The sequence below is a fragment of the Dasypus novemcinctus genome, chromosome 2, assembly GCF_030445035.2.
Source record: "Dasypus novemcinctus isolate mDasNov1 chromosome 2, mDasNov1.1.hap2, whole genome shotgun sequence".
Lineage (NCBI taxonomy): Eukaryota > Metazoa > Chordata > Mammalia > Cingulata > Dasypodidae > Dasypus > Dasypus novemcinctus.
The window spans coordinates 167,874,223-167,886,181 of record NC_080674.1 but is presented as its reverse complement, the minus strand read 5'-3'; the positions used below and the strand labels follow the sequence as shown (position 1 = coordinate 167,886,181).

General features: G+C 44.2%; 1 protein-coding gene across 6 annotated transcripts in view; it reads left to right on the top strand.

The window, feature by feature from the left end:
- Positions 1-11,260: 11,260 nt before the first annotated feature.
- CLINT1 (clathrin interactor 1) overlaps positions 11,261-11,959 on the top strand; it is a 65,832-nt gene continuing 65,133 nt past the window's right edge. For 4 of the 6 annotated variants that reach the window (XM_058281515.2, XM_058281506.2, XM_058281498.2 and 1 more), the window contains exon 1: positions 11,273-11,494. In XM_058281515.2, coding sequence (XP_058137498.1) covers positions 11,454-11,494 — 41 coding nt within the window. In that variant the 5' untranslated portion in view covers positions 11,273-11,453. Of the gene's footprint in view, positions 11,495-11,959 lie in introns of all 6 variants that reach the window. The other 2 variants (XM_058281487.2, XM_058281483.2) reach the window with 2 other exon arrangements.

Here is an 11,959-nt window from a genome sequence, read left to right as displayed (position 1 = left end):
AAATGCTATGGCAGGTCCCAGAGGAGAGGCCACTGGTGGCTGTTAGTCAACACACTCCTCACAGTTGGTTCTCTAGAAAGGAGGGCTAGGCAGCATCTTCTGAAAGCTGACACACCTGTGTGCCACCAATTAACCCCCACCCCAAGGAAACACCAAGGAGGCGGCTGCATGACATAAGCACTCTGCTCATTTTCTACAACTCCTGACAAATAATAATACAGCTGAGTGCATTTTCTTTCAAAACATGTGTTGGTTTGGACTTACTCAAAGTGTCAGGTCATTTAGCGACAAATCTGTTTTCCTGAAGGGGGGGAGGGGGCGTTTTTCTCACTTATTTTTCTACCACAGACATATTCAAATTGCCACAGAGAAGTTTCTATGGAGACTGCTCTCCAAACTTGCAAGATTAAAGTTTAACGGAACACTTTTTTGATACACAAATGGTTTATCTTTGGAGATGACTTTTTGATAAACTCTCCTTGCCTGGTTCTCGTGTCCATTCAGGACTCTGTTAAACCAAGGGTGACGAGGCAGGATGTATTTGTGTGTGTCACACTCTAGATGGCTCAGGCTGACTCTGAAAATGTACAGACAACAATAAAATAAATCTGTACACAACCAAAGTTTGTGTTGGAACAAGCAAAGTAGGTAATGATATTGGGCTCTCAGGGTAACTGGCGAGGCTGACGGTGAACTGCTGTGAACATGAAAACAGGCCCAGGATGGGGGAGGTGTTTGTTTTTGTGCTAGGCCTCTGCAGGTGTACCCTGGACCCAGTGGTTTGAAAGTTAACTTACTGAGCTCTTATTTATGCAAAGTAGTTTCTTTTCCTTATCTCTTCTGGACACAATCTATCCTTTGACTCTTGGACAAGGCAGTCCTTTCAACATGAAACACAAACCTCTTAGGTGAAAGCCCCATTCCTCTCCCTACCTCGGCTCATCTTTACCTGACCCTTCCTACCCACCTCTCCAACTTGCTTTGTATCTGCCTAAGCACTCCTATCTTGACAAAGCCCTGAGATAGATTTGTCCCCATTTCTACTCTTTGTATTTTTCTGCCTGGCAATTCCTTCAATTTGTTTCTCCTTGGCCTTAATCCCAAAGCCTATTGAAACAACTTTCAAAATTGCCTCCATAATTAAATGAATGCAACATTTAATTTCATCCATTGCTTTGCCTCAGAGACCCAGGGGTCAGAGGTTTTGGGTTCTTGACTTGGTTTTGTTGCTTCCTAGCTCCATGAGTAGGAGCAATTAGTTTCACTTCTCCTTTGTGATTCAGATCCTTCATCTTTTCCCTCCAACTATGACTCTTTTCTTACACATGTTTTTATAGCCAGCTCCTTCTTTTTCATTATTCAAGTTGCAGCTTAAACATCATGTCCTCAAAAATGCCTCAAATATTCCCTAATGATATTCTACTCTAACATCATTTCTATCACTTTCTTATTCTATTTTCTTTGGGCACTTACTATCTGCATTTTTTTAAACAAATCAATTTTATTGGTACACATTAATAAAGCATACAATTCATCTAAAGTGTACAATCAATGGTATTTGGCATAATCACATAGTTGTGCATTCATCATTTTAGTCATTAGAGCATTTTCATTATTTCATTATTAATAATAATAAATAAAAAACAAACAAATAAACAAGAAAATTCTTCACCTCTCAATCTCTCTCTTTCCCCTGCTGTACATAGCTGCTATTTCTGGCTATTCTTGCATAGTTATTCATTTATTATTAAGCAGTTTTATAGAGATACATTCACACACCATACAATCTTATTCTATTTTCTTCAGGCACTCACCATCTGCATTTATGTTAAATGTTTCCTTGATCTTTGTCTGTTTTCTCTAACTACCTTTAAGTTCCAAGAGAGATTGAACCTTCTCTGTCTTGTTTCCAGCTGTTTTCCCCCACTCCAGGTACACAGGTGGACAAAAATATTTTAAGTCCATTTGAGCAGCTGGCTCAAATGCACTTAAGTTTACTTCCAGCTTTAACATGAACAATGACAAAAATGAAAAAGTGATAAATGAAATGATGACAACCATTGCACCAGACTACTGAAAGGAGTATGTGTGCATACTTAGGCTTTAAGAATGGAGACCAGTCAAGTTCTTGTGTATGCCATATATATAGCGTTATCTTTCTATAGATAGCTCCCATGGACTGTTAACTGATTTTCTGAGCTTTATAATAAAGTATGCAACAAACATATCAGGTAGCTACATGTATCAGTCAACATTCTACAAGAGAAACAGATCCAGTAGGGTATTCACACATACACACACACACACATTTCAAGGAATTGGATTGCACAGTTGTGAAAGCTGACAAGTCTGAAATTTGCAGCTCTGTCCAGGCTGGAAAGTCAGCTTAAGTAGAAACTGTGCTGCAGTGGTCAAGTGGAAACTTCAGTTTTGCTCTTAAAGTCTTTCAACTGATTAGATGAGGCCCATCCAAATATCACTGAATTTTGTCTAGGTTCTTGACTATGCTGCAGAAATTAATTTTTTCAAGAGCATGTCAGGTGAGTTAGGCCAGTAATTTATTCAGGTAGGGAAGGAAGAGAAATGGGAGAAAATAACAGATCATGGGTCCCAGGTAGAGAGGAAGGGGCTTAACAGTGATAAAGCAGGCCAATTCACAGGCTACAATTTCCCATTATAGATTACAAATGCCCAGGTTTTACTTGCATGCCATCATGGCAGAGGAAAAACAGCAAAGCAGGGCACAGAAGGCAGGAACAGACACAGAACTGGCACCGGAACAGGCACCAGGGCATGGCGAAGGCAAGGACAGGGGTTCAAAGGCAAGAGAATGAATTCAGGCCTTGCCCCTTCTTTTTGAACTATTAGTTATTCCACCCCTTTGATAATGGCAGGGGACAGTTCCAGCTGTTTGCTGTTTTGATTGATTACCACACCCATCAATACCCTGGGAGAGTCTAATGATAAAAGTTCTTGGGGAATATCCCAGGCTTCTCCTGGCTTCCAGAGGAAATTTTGTTCTGAATGGCAGAATCTTGTGTGTGTGGGGGGGGGGGGTCTTCCAGCAGCCGTCTTGGGGGTATTGACGTCCATGTGGACTCCCTGCCAGGTTCCAGATCATCTATTGATTCCCTATCTTACTAGCTGGCTTCATTCCCCCCTCGGAGAGTTTACACCTTTATTCTTAAAGGGGTGTGGAAGGATGATGATTATTCTTCTGTAGCTATTTCCTGCTGGTTAGGGACAGTAGGCCCTACCTGACAAGGTATAAAACCCTCCTGCTATTCTATCTCAGGTGGAGGAAGATGGGCTAGATGAAGTCCCCATATGGCTAACAAGATATCAGTTCTGGAAGAAATAAAGTTGATTAGAATTTTGAAAATATACGGTCCTATTAAGAGGATAGTGCACCACAAAAGTAGAAAAGCCCAGGTGCTTCCAAAGGCTGCATTTTGCCAAAGTTGGTGGGCAACAGTATTCGTCCTACAATTATTTTACGCTGTTGGCTAACTCTAGAGAGATTGCAATAGACAACAGGGTTAGGTATAAATTGCGAATCCCAGTTCCTATGGTAAGGAAGAGGAATGAGAAGAGGCATTGCCCTTTTTAGTTATGCTAAAAGAGATGAAAACAGACAACGTTTCTTGAAGTGGTGTCTGTTTGCCCTCCCCTTAGCAATAAGCATTTGGGGTAGTGTTAGAGGGAACAGCTGACTTTGACATAGACACTACTTAACTTTTTCTCTTGAAGAGGTATTTCAGGCCATCCAATGACTGGCATTTGTGCATCCTGCCAGGGCTTCTAGTGAGCTGGTACTTCCCTGGGCAGCTGGCTTCACTCGGGCTTAGTACACCAAGCTGGAAATTCCTTTAAATGTAATAGCTGTGGGAGTGATCAGAACTACAAAGTAAAGTTCCTTCCATTTTGGCTCTAATTGAGAATGAGGCTTTTTTCTTGCCAAGTTTTGATCAGAACCTGGTTTCTAGGTCCTGGGTGAGGAAAAGTTGCACATGAACCATCTCAAAGGGGCTAAACTGAAGTGGGTCTTAGTAGCCACTTCATTTGCTATTTTCCTTCTGGTGGGAAAATGCTTAGCCCTGGTAGGATGGCATGTGGATTTGCTAGTCCTCTCCAGGGTGTGAGTGGGACAGGTTCTGGAATAAGGGCTAGGAGGGAAACCTGGGCTAAGCACATTCATTAACTACTTAGAAAATGAAGTTTACCAGGACTTTTAACATGTTCAATGTCTCTCTGCATATGGTTTAAAATAGAAAAGATATCACTATAATCATCAGGCATATATCTAGAATAGGATATAGGTACAGTACTTAATACTAATTAATATACTACCCAATGCATAAGTTTTCTTTGATCTGTAATTAATAGATTCAAGTTCCAAGTCTGCAATACCTTACATGTTATCTCTCCATGGGAGCAGGCCATAATGCCAATTGTGTTTAAGTTTTACTCACAGTACTCTGGTGATCATTGTTGCACTTGGTGTGTCCTTCACACAGTCAGCATGCTGCAACACTGTTGACTCTAAAGAGAAGTTAAAAGGTAGGTTCCAGTATTCCACTGGCCTGGTGCATAGCACCTTTCAGCTTTATAAGACAGTGCCAGTTTGGAGGCACAATCCATTGCACATTTGGCTGTATCAATCCATTGTTGGCTGCTGCAGGAGTTTGAAACTGCAATGTAGTCTCCATGGACTTCAGGAGCACAACCAGAGATGTAGTAGATATGTTTATTGTTATAGGGCTCAGTGACCAACATGGCCAATAACTCATAAGAAGAGGCAAACTGCAGTGTACTGAAGGCCTGGTTTGAATGTATAAGATCTTTTGACTATGTTGAAGTCTATTTTTTGAACAACCTTGTGACGTTTCTCTGCTTTTCTAGCAGTGGAATTAATTCCACTTGTAAGTCATACATTAAATCCACTTGCAAGACAGTATTGACATTTAAAGAGGTTACCTTTCACGATTATCCAATTTGTAACTAATCTGATTTCCTAGGGACAAGCAAACTGAAAAAGTTAAACACAGATTAAAACAGAAGAATTTTATACCATTAGCATTTCTAGGAACTCTGATTTTAATTAATGGCACATGAGGTTTCTTATTTTCCAGGGGAGATTTAGTAACCAGGCTGGATCTTGATTTCTAGTAATGCCTTTTATAAGCACAACTGAGTTTAAACTGAGAAGGCTGTTTCGAAAAGGGAGTTAGTTGAAGTTTGCGGTTTATTTCCTCGTTTCTTTAATGAGACATGACATGAGGTTTCTGGGTCTCAGATCTATCTGTCTTCTTTTCTTATACCGGTTTAACTGGAATTCAGGGTTCCATACTGAGGCTGCTCTCAGCTCTACTGTGGCCACATGGGCCAGGAGTAGGCAAAATTTTCCTGATTCTTGAGAAGACATTCTTATGGGGAGGCTAAAGACCATGCCCATTATTCTAAGAAGAATGAAGAAGCATTTTTTAGATGACTGATCTGGCGTCCCAGAGTCCTAGTCTGACTAAAACATTTACCACTGCACGTAATTTGGAGCTGATGTTCTGGTTACAGTGTTTTGAGAATTTAATCCAGAGCCCTGCCAACGGTTCTTACTATGGCTGACTTAGGTCTTAGGGAATGCCTGAAAACTCTGAAGTTCAGGTCAAAGTGGACAAGACCGAGGGACATTCTGAGTAGTTATCCCAAATCACAGCTCCTAAGGTAGGTCTCATGGGATATTTGGCCACTCTCTGAATAGAAAGGTCCAAAGAATGGGGGCAATTCAGAGTTTACTGCTCTGGTTCTCAGCACCCCTGGTATTTTAGGGCCTGAGACTGACTGCACTGTTACCCAAATAGAAGTGCCTGAAATCTTAGGGGACATTTGGCTGCTCTTTGATTCCCACCACCCTGGGAATCACAGAGCCGCTGCCACCAAGCATTTCTGGGACCATTCTGGACTTGGAAAACAAACCAAATAGATCAGATGCCTTTCAAGCCGAATATTGCTCCCTCCTGAAGAAGGGGCAGAAACCGCTCTGGTTTTCAGCACCCCGACATTCCAGGGTCTGAGACTGACTGCACTGTTATCTAAACAGAAGTTCCCGAGATAAATTGCAGAGAACATCTGGCTGCTCTCTGAATCAAAGTGCCCAAGCCTTCAAGTCTTGGGGGACATTCAGAGTTACTTCTCTGGTTCCCACCTCCCTGGGAATGAATGACAGAGACCCTGCTGCCAGGTGTTTCTGGGGCCATTCTGGACTTGGGAAACAGGTAGAATAGATCTCAGGGTTGAATAGATTTCAACATGAAGCTGCCAAGCCGGAAAGGGTGCAAAAAGTTTCTCTCCCCGTCCTCCTCCCTCCCCCTCTTCTCCTCCTCTTCCCCCTCCCCCTCCCCTCCCCCTCTTCCTCTTCTTCCTCCTCTTCCTCCTACTCCTCTTCCTCTTCCTCTTCTTCTTCTCCTTCTCCTCCTCTCCTCCTTTCCTCCTCCTCCTCCCTCTTCTTCCTCTTCCTCTTCTCCTCCTTCTCCTCCTCTTCTCCTCCCTCTTCTTCCTCTTCATCTTCCTCCTCTTCCTCTCTTCCTCCTCTTCCTCCTCTTCCTCGTCTTCCTCCTCTTCTTCCTCTTCTTCTTCTTCCAGAGGTCTTTAACACAGTCCTAGTTTTATGACTTTACTGTCTAGTAGTTTCCCAGTTAGACCAGCTGTCAAAAGGCCATTAAGTGATGAGAGATCAATTGTTCTAGCTACCAGGCCTTGGGGCCCTGAGGCAATCATTTCCCTGCTAACAAAGTCATTTTCAGTTTTACAGTTTTTAAGACATTCCAAAACATTTTTTTTTGAGTATTTTGAGTATTCTTCCTTGTTTTATTATAAATATGTTTGTATATATACAGAAAGAAAAATTTTTTTCCTTCTCTCTTTTTTTTTGATGCTATAATGTTTGTTTGTTTGTGGGTTTTTTTTGTCTTTATTTTTTTTAATATTATATTCAAAAAATATGCGGTCCCCATATACCCCCCACCCCCTTCACCCCACTCCTCCCCCCATAACAACAACCTCCTCCATCATCATGAGACATTCATTGCACTTGGTGAATACATCTCTGAGCACTGCTGCACCTCATGGTCAATGGTCCACATCACAGCCCACACTCTTCCACAGTCCACCCAGTGGGCCATGGGAGGACATACAATGTCCAGTAACTGTCCCTGCAGCACCACTGAGGACACCTCCAACCCCCAAAAATGCCTCCACATCTCATCTCTTCCTCCCATTCCCTACCCCCAGCATTTTAACGCAAACCTGTAATGAGAGATTCAGTAGCAAAAAGTAGGAAGGTAAAAAAGTGGGCAAAAGTTAATTATGCAGGGAGCTCTGGTCTGTGACCCTGCTGGGAAAGGGAATCCCACGGCATCCATTTTGCTCTGACTGCTGCCTTCCCACCTCATCCCAGACCAGGTGTGGAAAGCAGGCTAGCAAAGGCATGGACCAGCTGGGAGGGCCAAGCCTCTGGCTTTCAATCATTGCCTTGTTGCCACTGAGGGGAGAGGGTAGGAGAAGGCAATGGCAGCCAGGCCCGAGGGCAAAGCCACTGGCTGCGAAAAGGGCTTAAAAAAGGCTCAGACACTCTGCCAGGGAAACTCTGTCTTGGCATGGCTATGATTTGAGCCACTGCCCTATGTCCCAGCCATCCTGGTTAGGGTCAGATCTCATAAGACTGGGCGTGCAGTGTGGACACAGAGAGTTCCCATGCCCTGGCCTCTGACCTCCTGGGATTACATCCTGTGGCAGCTCATTGGTAAACCCATTTAAAATGGAGAACCAAAGGAAGGCAGTAAACAGGCTGTAGGCCATTGTTTCACTCACCAGTCAACTCCTGGCTGGCTCACCAAATATGTTACCAGATTTTGTTTAGGTTCTTGACTATGCTGCAGAAATGAATTTCAAGAGCATGTCAAGTGAGTTAGTCCAGTAATTTATTCAGGAAGGGAGGGAAGAGAAATGGGAGAAAATAACAGATCATGGGTCCCAGGTAGTAAGGAAGGGGCTTAACAGTAATAAAGCAGGCTGACTCACAGGCTATAATGTACCATTAGAGATGATAAATGCCCAGGTTTTACTTGCATGGCCATAATGGCAGGGGGAAAACGGTGAGAGCAGGGCACAGAAGGTAGAAACAGACACACAGACCAGCACCAGGACTGGCATTGGAACATGGTGAAGGCAAGAGTGGGGGTTCAAAAGCAAGAAAACAAATTCAGGCCTAGCACCTGCTTTTTGAACTATTAATTATTCCACCCCTTTGGGAATGGCAGGGGAGGAATTCCAGCTGTTTGCTGTTTTGATTGATTACCCCAACCATCAATCCCCTGGGAGAATCTAATGATAAAGTTCTTGGGGAATATCCAGGGATTCCCCTGTCTTCAGGAGGAAATACTGTGGTGAATGACAGAATCTTGTGTGGGACGGGTGTCTTCCAGCAGTCATCTTGGGGGCATAGACATCTATGTGGACTTCTTGCCAGGTTCCAGATTCATCTATTGATTTCTTATCTTACTAGCCAGCTTCATAAATTATGGAGGATAATCTCCTTTACTTAAAGTTAACTGATTATAGATATTAACCACATTTACAAAATTTTCAAAGCAACACCTAGATTACTGTTTGAATAACTAAGTACTATAGATAGCCTAGCCAAATTGACACATAATAGTAACCATCACACTACCGAACACCGTAGAATTAGAGTGGGAGAGATTTTAGAATACAGCCTCTTCAACTTGCAAGGGAGAAAACTGAAGCCAAGAGAGTTAATATATTTGGACATTTGGAACCAAATACAGTGATGTGTCTGTCAGTGAAGAGTACATCTACCAATCACACTTATTTGCATTGTGTGATTGGTAGATTTATACTGTGAAGAGTATAGTAATACTTTAAATTTGAAAAGCATATTTAAGTGTGGTTAGATTCTACACCAGTTGTTCTGAAAGTTGAGCATCCATCAGAATCACTTGCAAAGCAAAGATTGCTGGGTACCATCCCTAGAATTTCTTATTCTGGAGGTCACAATGTTTTCATTTCTAACAATTTTCCAAGGGATGTTGAAGCTGCTGGTCCAGTCCACACCGTGAGAACCACTGTCCTACACTATCCAATCCATTATCTCACTTGATCATCACTACAATCCACACCCATATGGTGACACACAAGGATTATTATTCTCACTTCACAAATGAAGGCATTCAGTGACTAAGAGACATTAAGTAACTTGCCCAACATCACGTGGCTCGTAAGAAACAACTAGGAGGGAAGCAGATGTGACTCCAGCGACCGAGTTCTTGACTACCACATGGGAGATCCATGTTCGGAACCTGGTGCCTCCTGGAGAAGACGAGCAAGATGGTAAGCTGGTGCATCTGACTGTAGTGGCAGGCTGATGCAACAGGATGAAGCAGTAAGATGATGCATCCAAGAGACACAGCAAGGAAACACAATGAGAGATGCCAAAAATCAGTGAGTGGAGGTGGCTTCCTCCCACGTGGGAGGTCCTGGGTTGAGTTCTGGGTGCCTCCTAGAAAGAGAAGACCAGCATACAAAAAAAAAGACACAGCAAATACAAAAATTAGGGGGTGGGGGAAATAAACAAAATAAATCTTAAAAAAAAAACCAAATAGGACTAGTATCTGGATTTCCTCTCATCTCCTCAGTGCACGCTCTCTCTCTCCTAACCATTCACCTGCTTAGGGAGGTTGTTTGCCTTTCTTAGAAGCCTCAAAGTGTGGACCTTCCTTTTCCTTGGTCAAAAGGCCCTAAGGCAAGAAGCTGCCTTATCAGTGCCACCAAAAAAAAAAAAGACCATAGAGAGGTTGAGAAACATTCTGTTGTCTGTTGTGACCGTGTGAATTTGTTAACAGGAAGTGTTTTGTGGACCATTTTGTCTAAACTGGCATGTCATATACAGTTTTGCAGAGGACTGCTCTCTCTACCTCTCTTGAGGGGTTGCCCAAACTCTGATTCAGGTGAGTAGTAGATCATTGTCTTTCAAGGAATGCTTTCCAACATTGGATGGCATCTTGTGAAAGATACTGATGTTGTCTGCTTATAACACATGATAGCTATGAAGAGTTCAACTCTGACACCAGCTCCTAGCATGTTGGTTGCCATGCAGAGTAGTTAGAAATTGAGTCTTTGGCATTCAGTCACTTGAGTTTGAGTCTCACCTCATCTTTTAACAAATTACGTGTCTTGTGCAAACTTAAATTTTTCCCTTCTTTTTCTTTTCTTTTTGTAGAGTGAGATTAAATAAAACAATCTGGGTAAAGGCCAATGTATGGCACAAAGTAAATTGTACAGATTAAACAAAATCATCTGAGGTAAAGGGCTAGCAAAGTGCCTGACTTTACAAATAAGGACATAGTATAATAAATCCTCCATGTTAGCTATTTTCAGTATTGTTATAGGTGCTCCAAGTTTTTAAGTAAGGTGTTATTTTCTTGTCTTATTTTTCACCATGACACCTAACACTTTCTAAATATATAACTGCAGTTCATTCCTCCACTCCCCAGACGGCTCCCTTACCTGTTTGCTTGCTGTTTTTGCTCATTGTCTACTTCTTTAGAAGGTACCAAGAACCAAACCCAGGACTTCCCATATAGGAGGTGGGCACGCCACTGCTTAAGCCATATCTGCCCCCTGCTTGTTTGTTTATGCTCAATGGCTACTTGTTGTTTTTCTCATTTCCAAATCATTTTTTTGCTCATTGCCTACTCATTGCTTTTGGTCAATGTCTGCTCGTTGTTTGTCTTCTTTAGGAGGCACCAGGACCTGAACCTTGGACTGCCCATGTGGGAAGTGGGTGCCCAACTGCCTGAGCCACATCCACTGCCCAGCAGTTCATCTTTTTGTCTGTTTTTTGCTGTAGTCCTGCCTAGAACTTAAGGTACACGAAGGTTTTTCTGTCTGCTTTATTCACTGCTGTGTTCCTAGTACCCACAACAGTGCAAGGTCAGAAGAGACGCTTGGTAAATATTTGTTGAATGTATAAACAAAAGATGAATTGTAGGTGAGTTGTGACTTTCTTCATTCCAAGCTTTTCGATTATCCCATGGAGAGTAAGCGTTCCACCCATAGTACATCACCTCTCCAAGTGCAACCGGCCAGGGGAGCAACTTAAGTGGCCCCGTTCAGCGCAGAAAAAAACTACAAGTCCCGGCGCGCCCTGCGCGCATAGGGCGGACAGTCGTACACTTCCGCTTCACGCAGCGCCTTTGCCGCCGCGTCCCGACGTGTCACCGGCGGCGCCGCGGCTGTGGCAAGGGAAGGAGCCGACTGGGGGAGTTCGAGGCGGCGGGCGGCGGCGACCCCGGCCTGGACTTGCCCCGGCACGGAAGTGCTCGGGAGTCTGTGGGGCGCAGGAGAGGGAGGCGGCGGCCTGGCTCACGCGGGGCACCATGTTGAACATGTGGAAGGTGCGGGAGCTGGTGGACAAAGCGTGAGTATCGGGGGGCAGTTGTGGCCGAGGCCCACCCCGGGACGGGAGGTAGGAGGGAGGGGAGCTGGCCCTGCGCGCGGGACCATCCGCGTCACGCCCCCCGCTCGGCCAGCCCCGTCATGGCGGCTGCCCGCTCCCTCCGGCCTTGGCCCCACAGGCAAGGCGGAGAAGAGACCCTTCTTCGTTTCAGAACATCGCCTTAGTCCCCTGCTCTCAGATCTCTCTGCCTGTACCGCCACCCACCTCCCAGTCGCAGACGCCTTGGCCAGGGGAGGGAGAGGAGTGGTCCCGAGCTGGGTCAGTGCCCTGGGGCTCTCTTGACCCCGGGCTCTGCCTCCAGGGCAGCACGGGAGCCTCGGCGGTGGGGGTAGCAGCGTGTGGTGGTCCTCTGTGTTCCCCAGGCTGCGGTACCGAGACCTTAGGCCTAGTCGGGATATGTGCTTTACCTTCCTGGATTTCCAAATT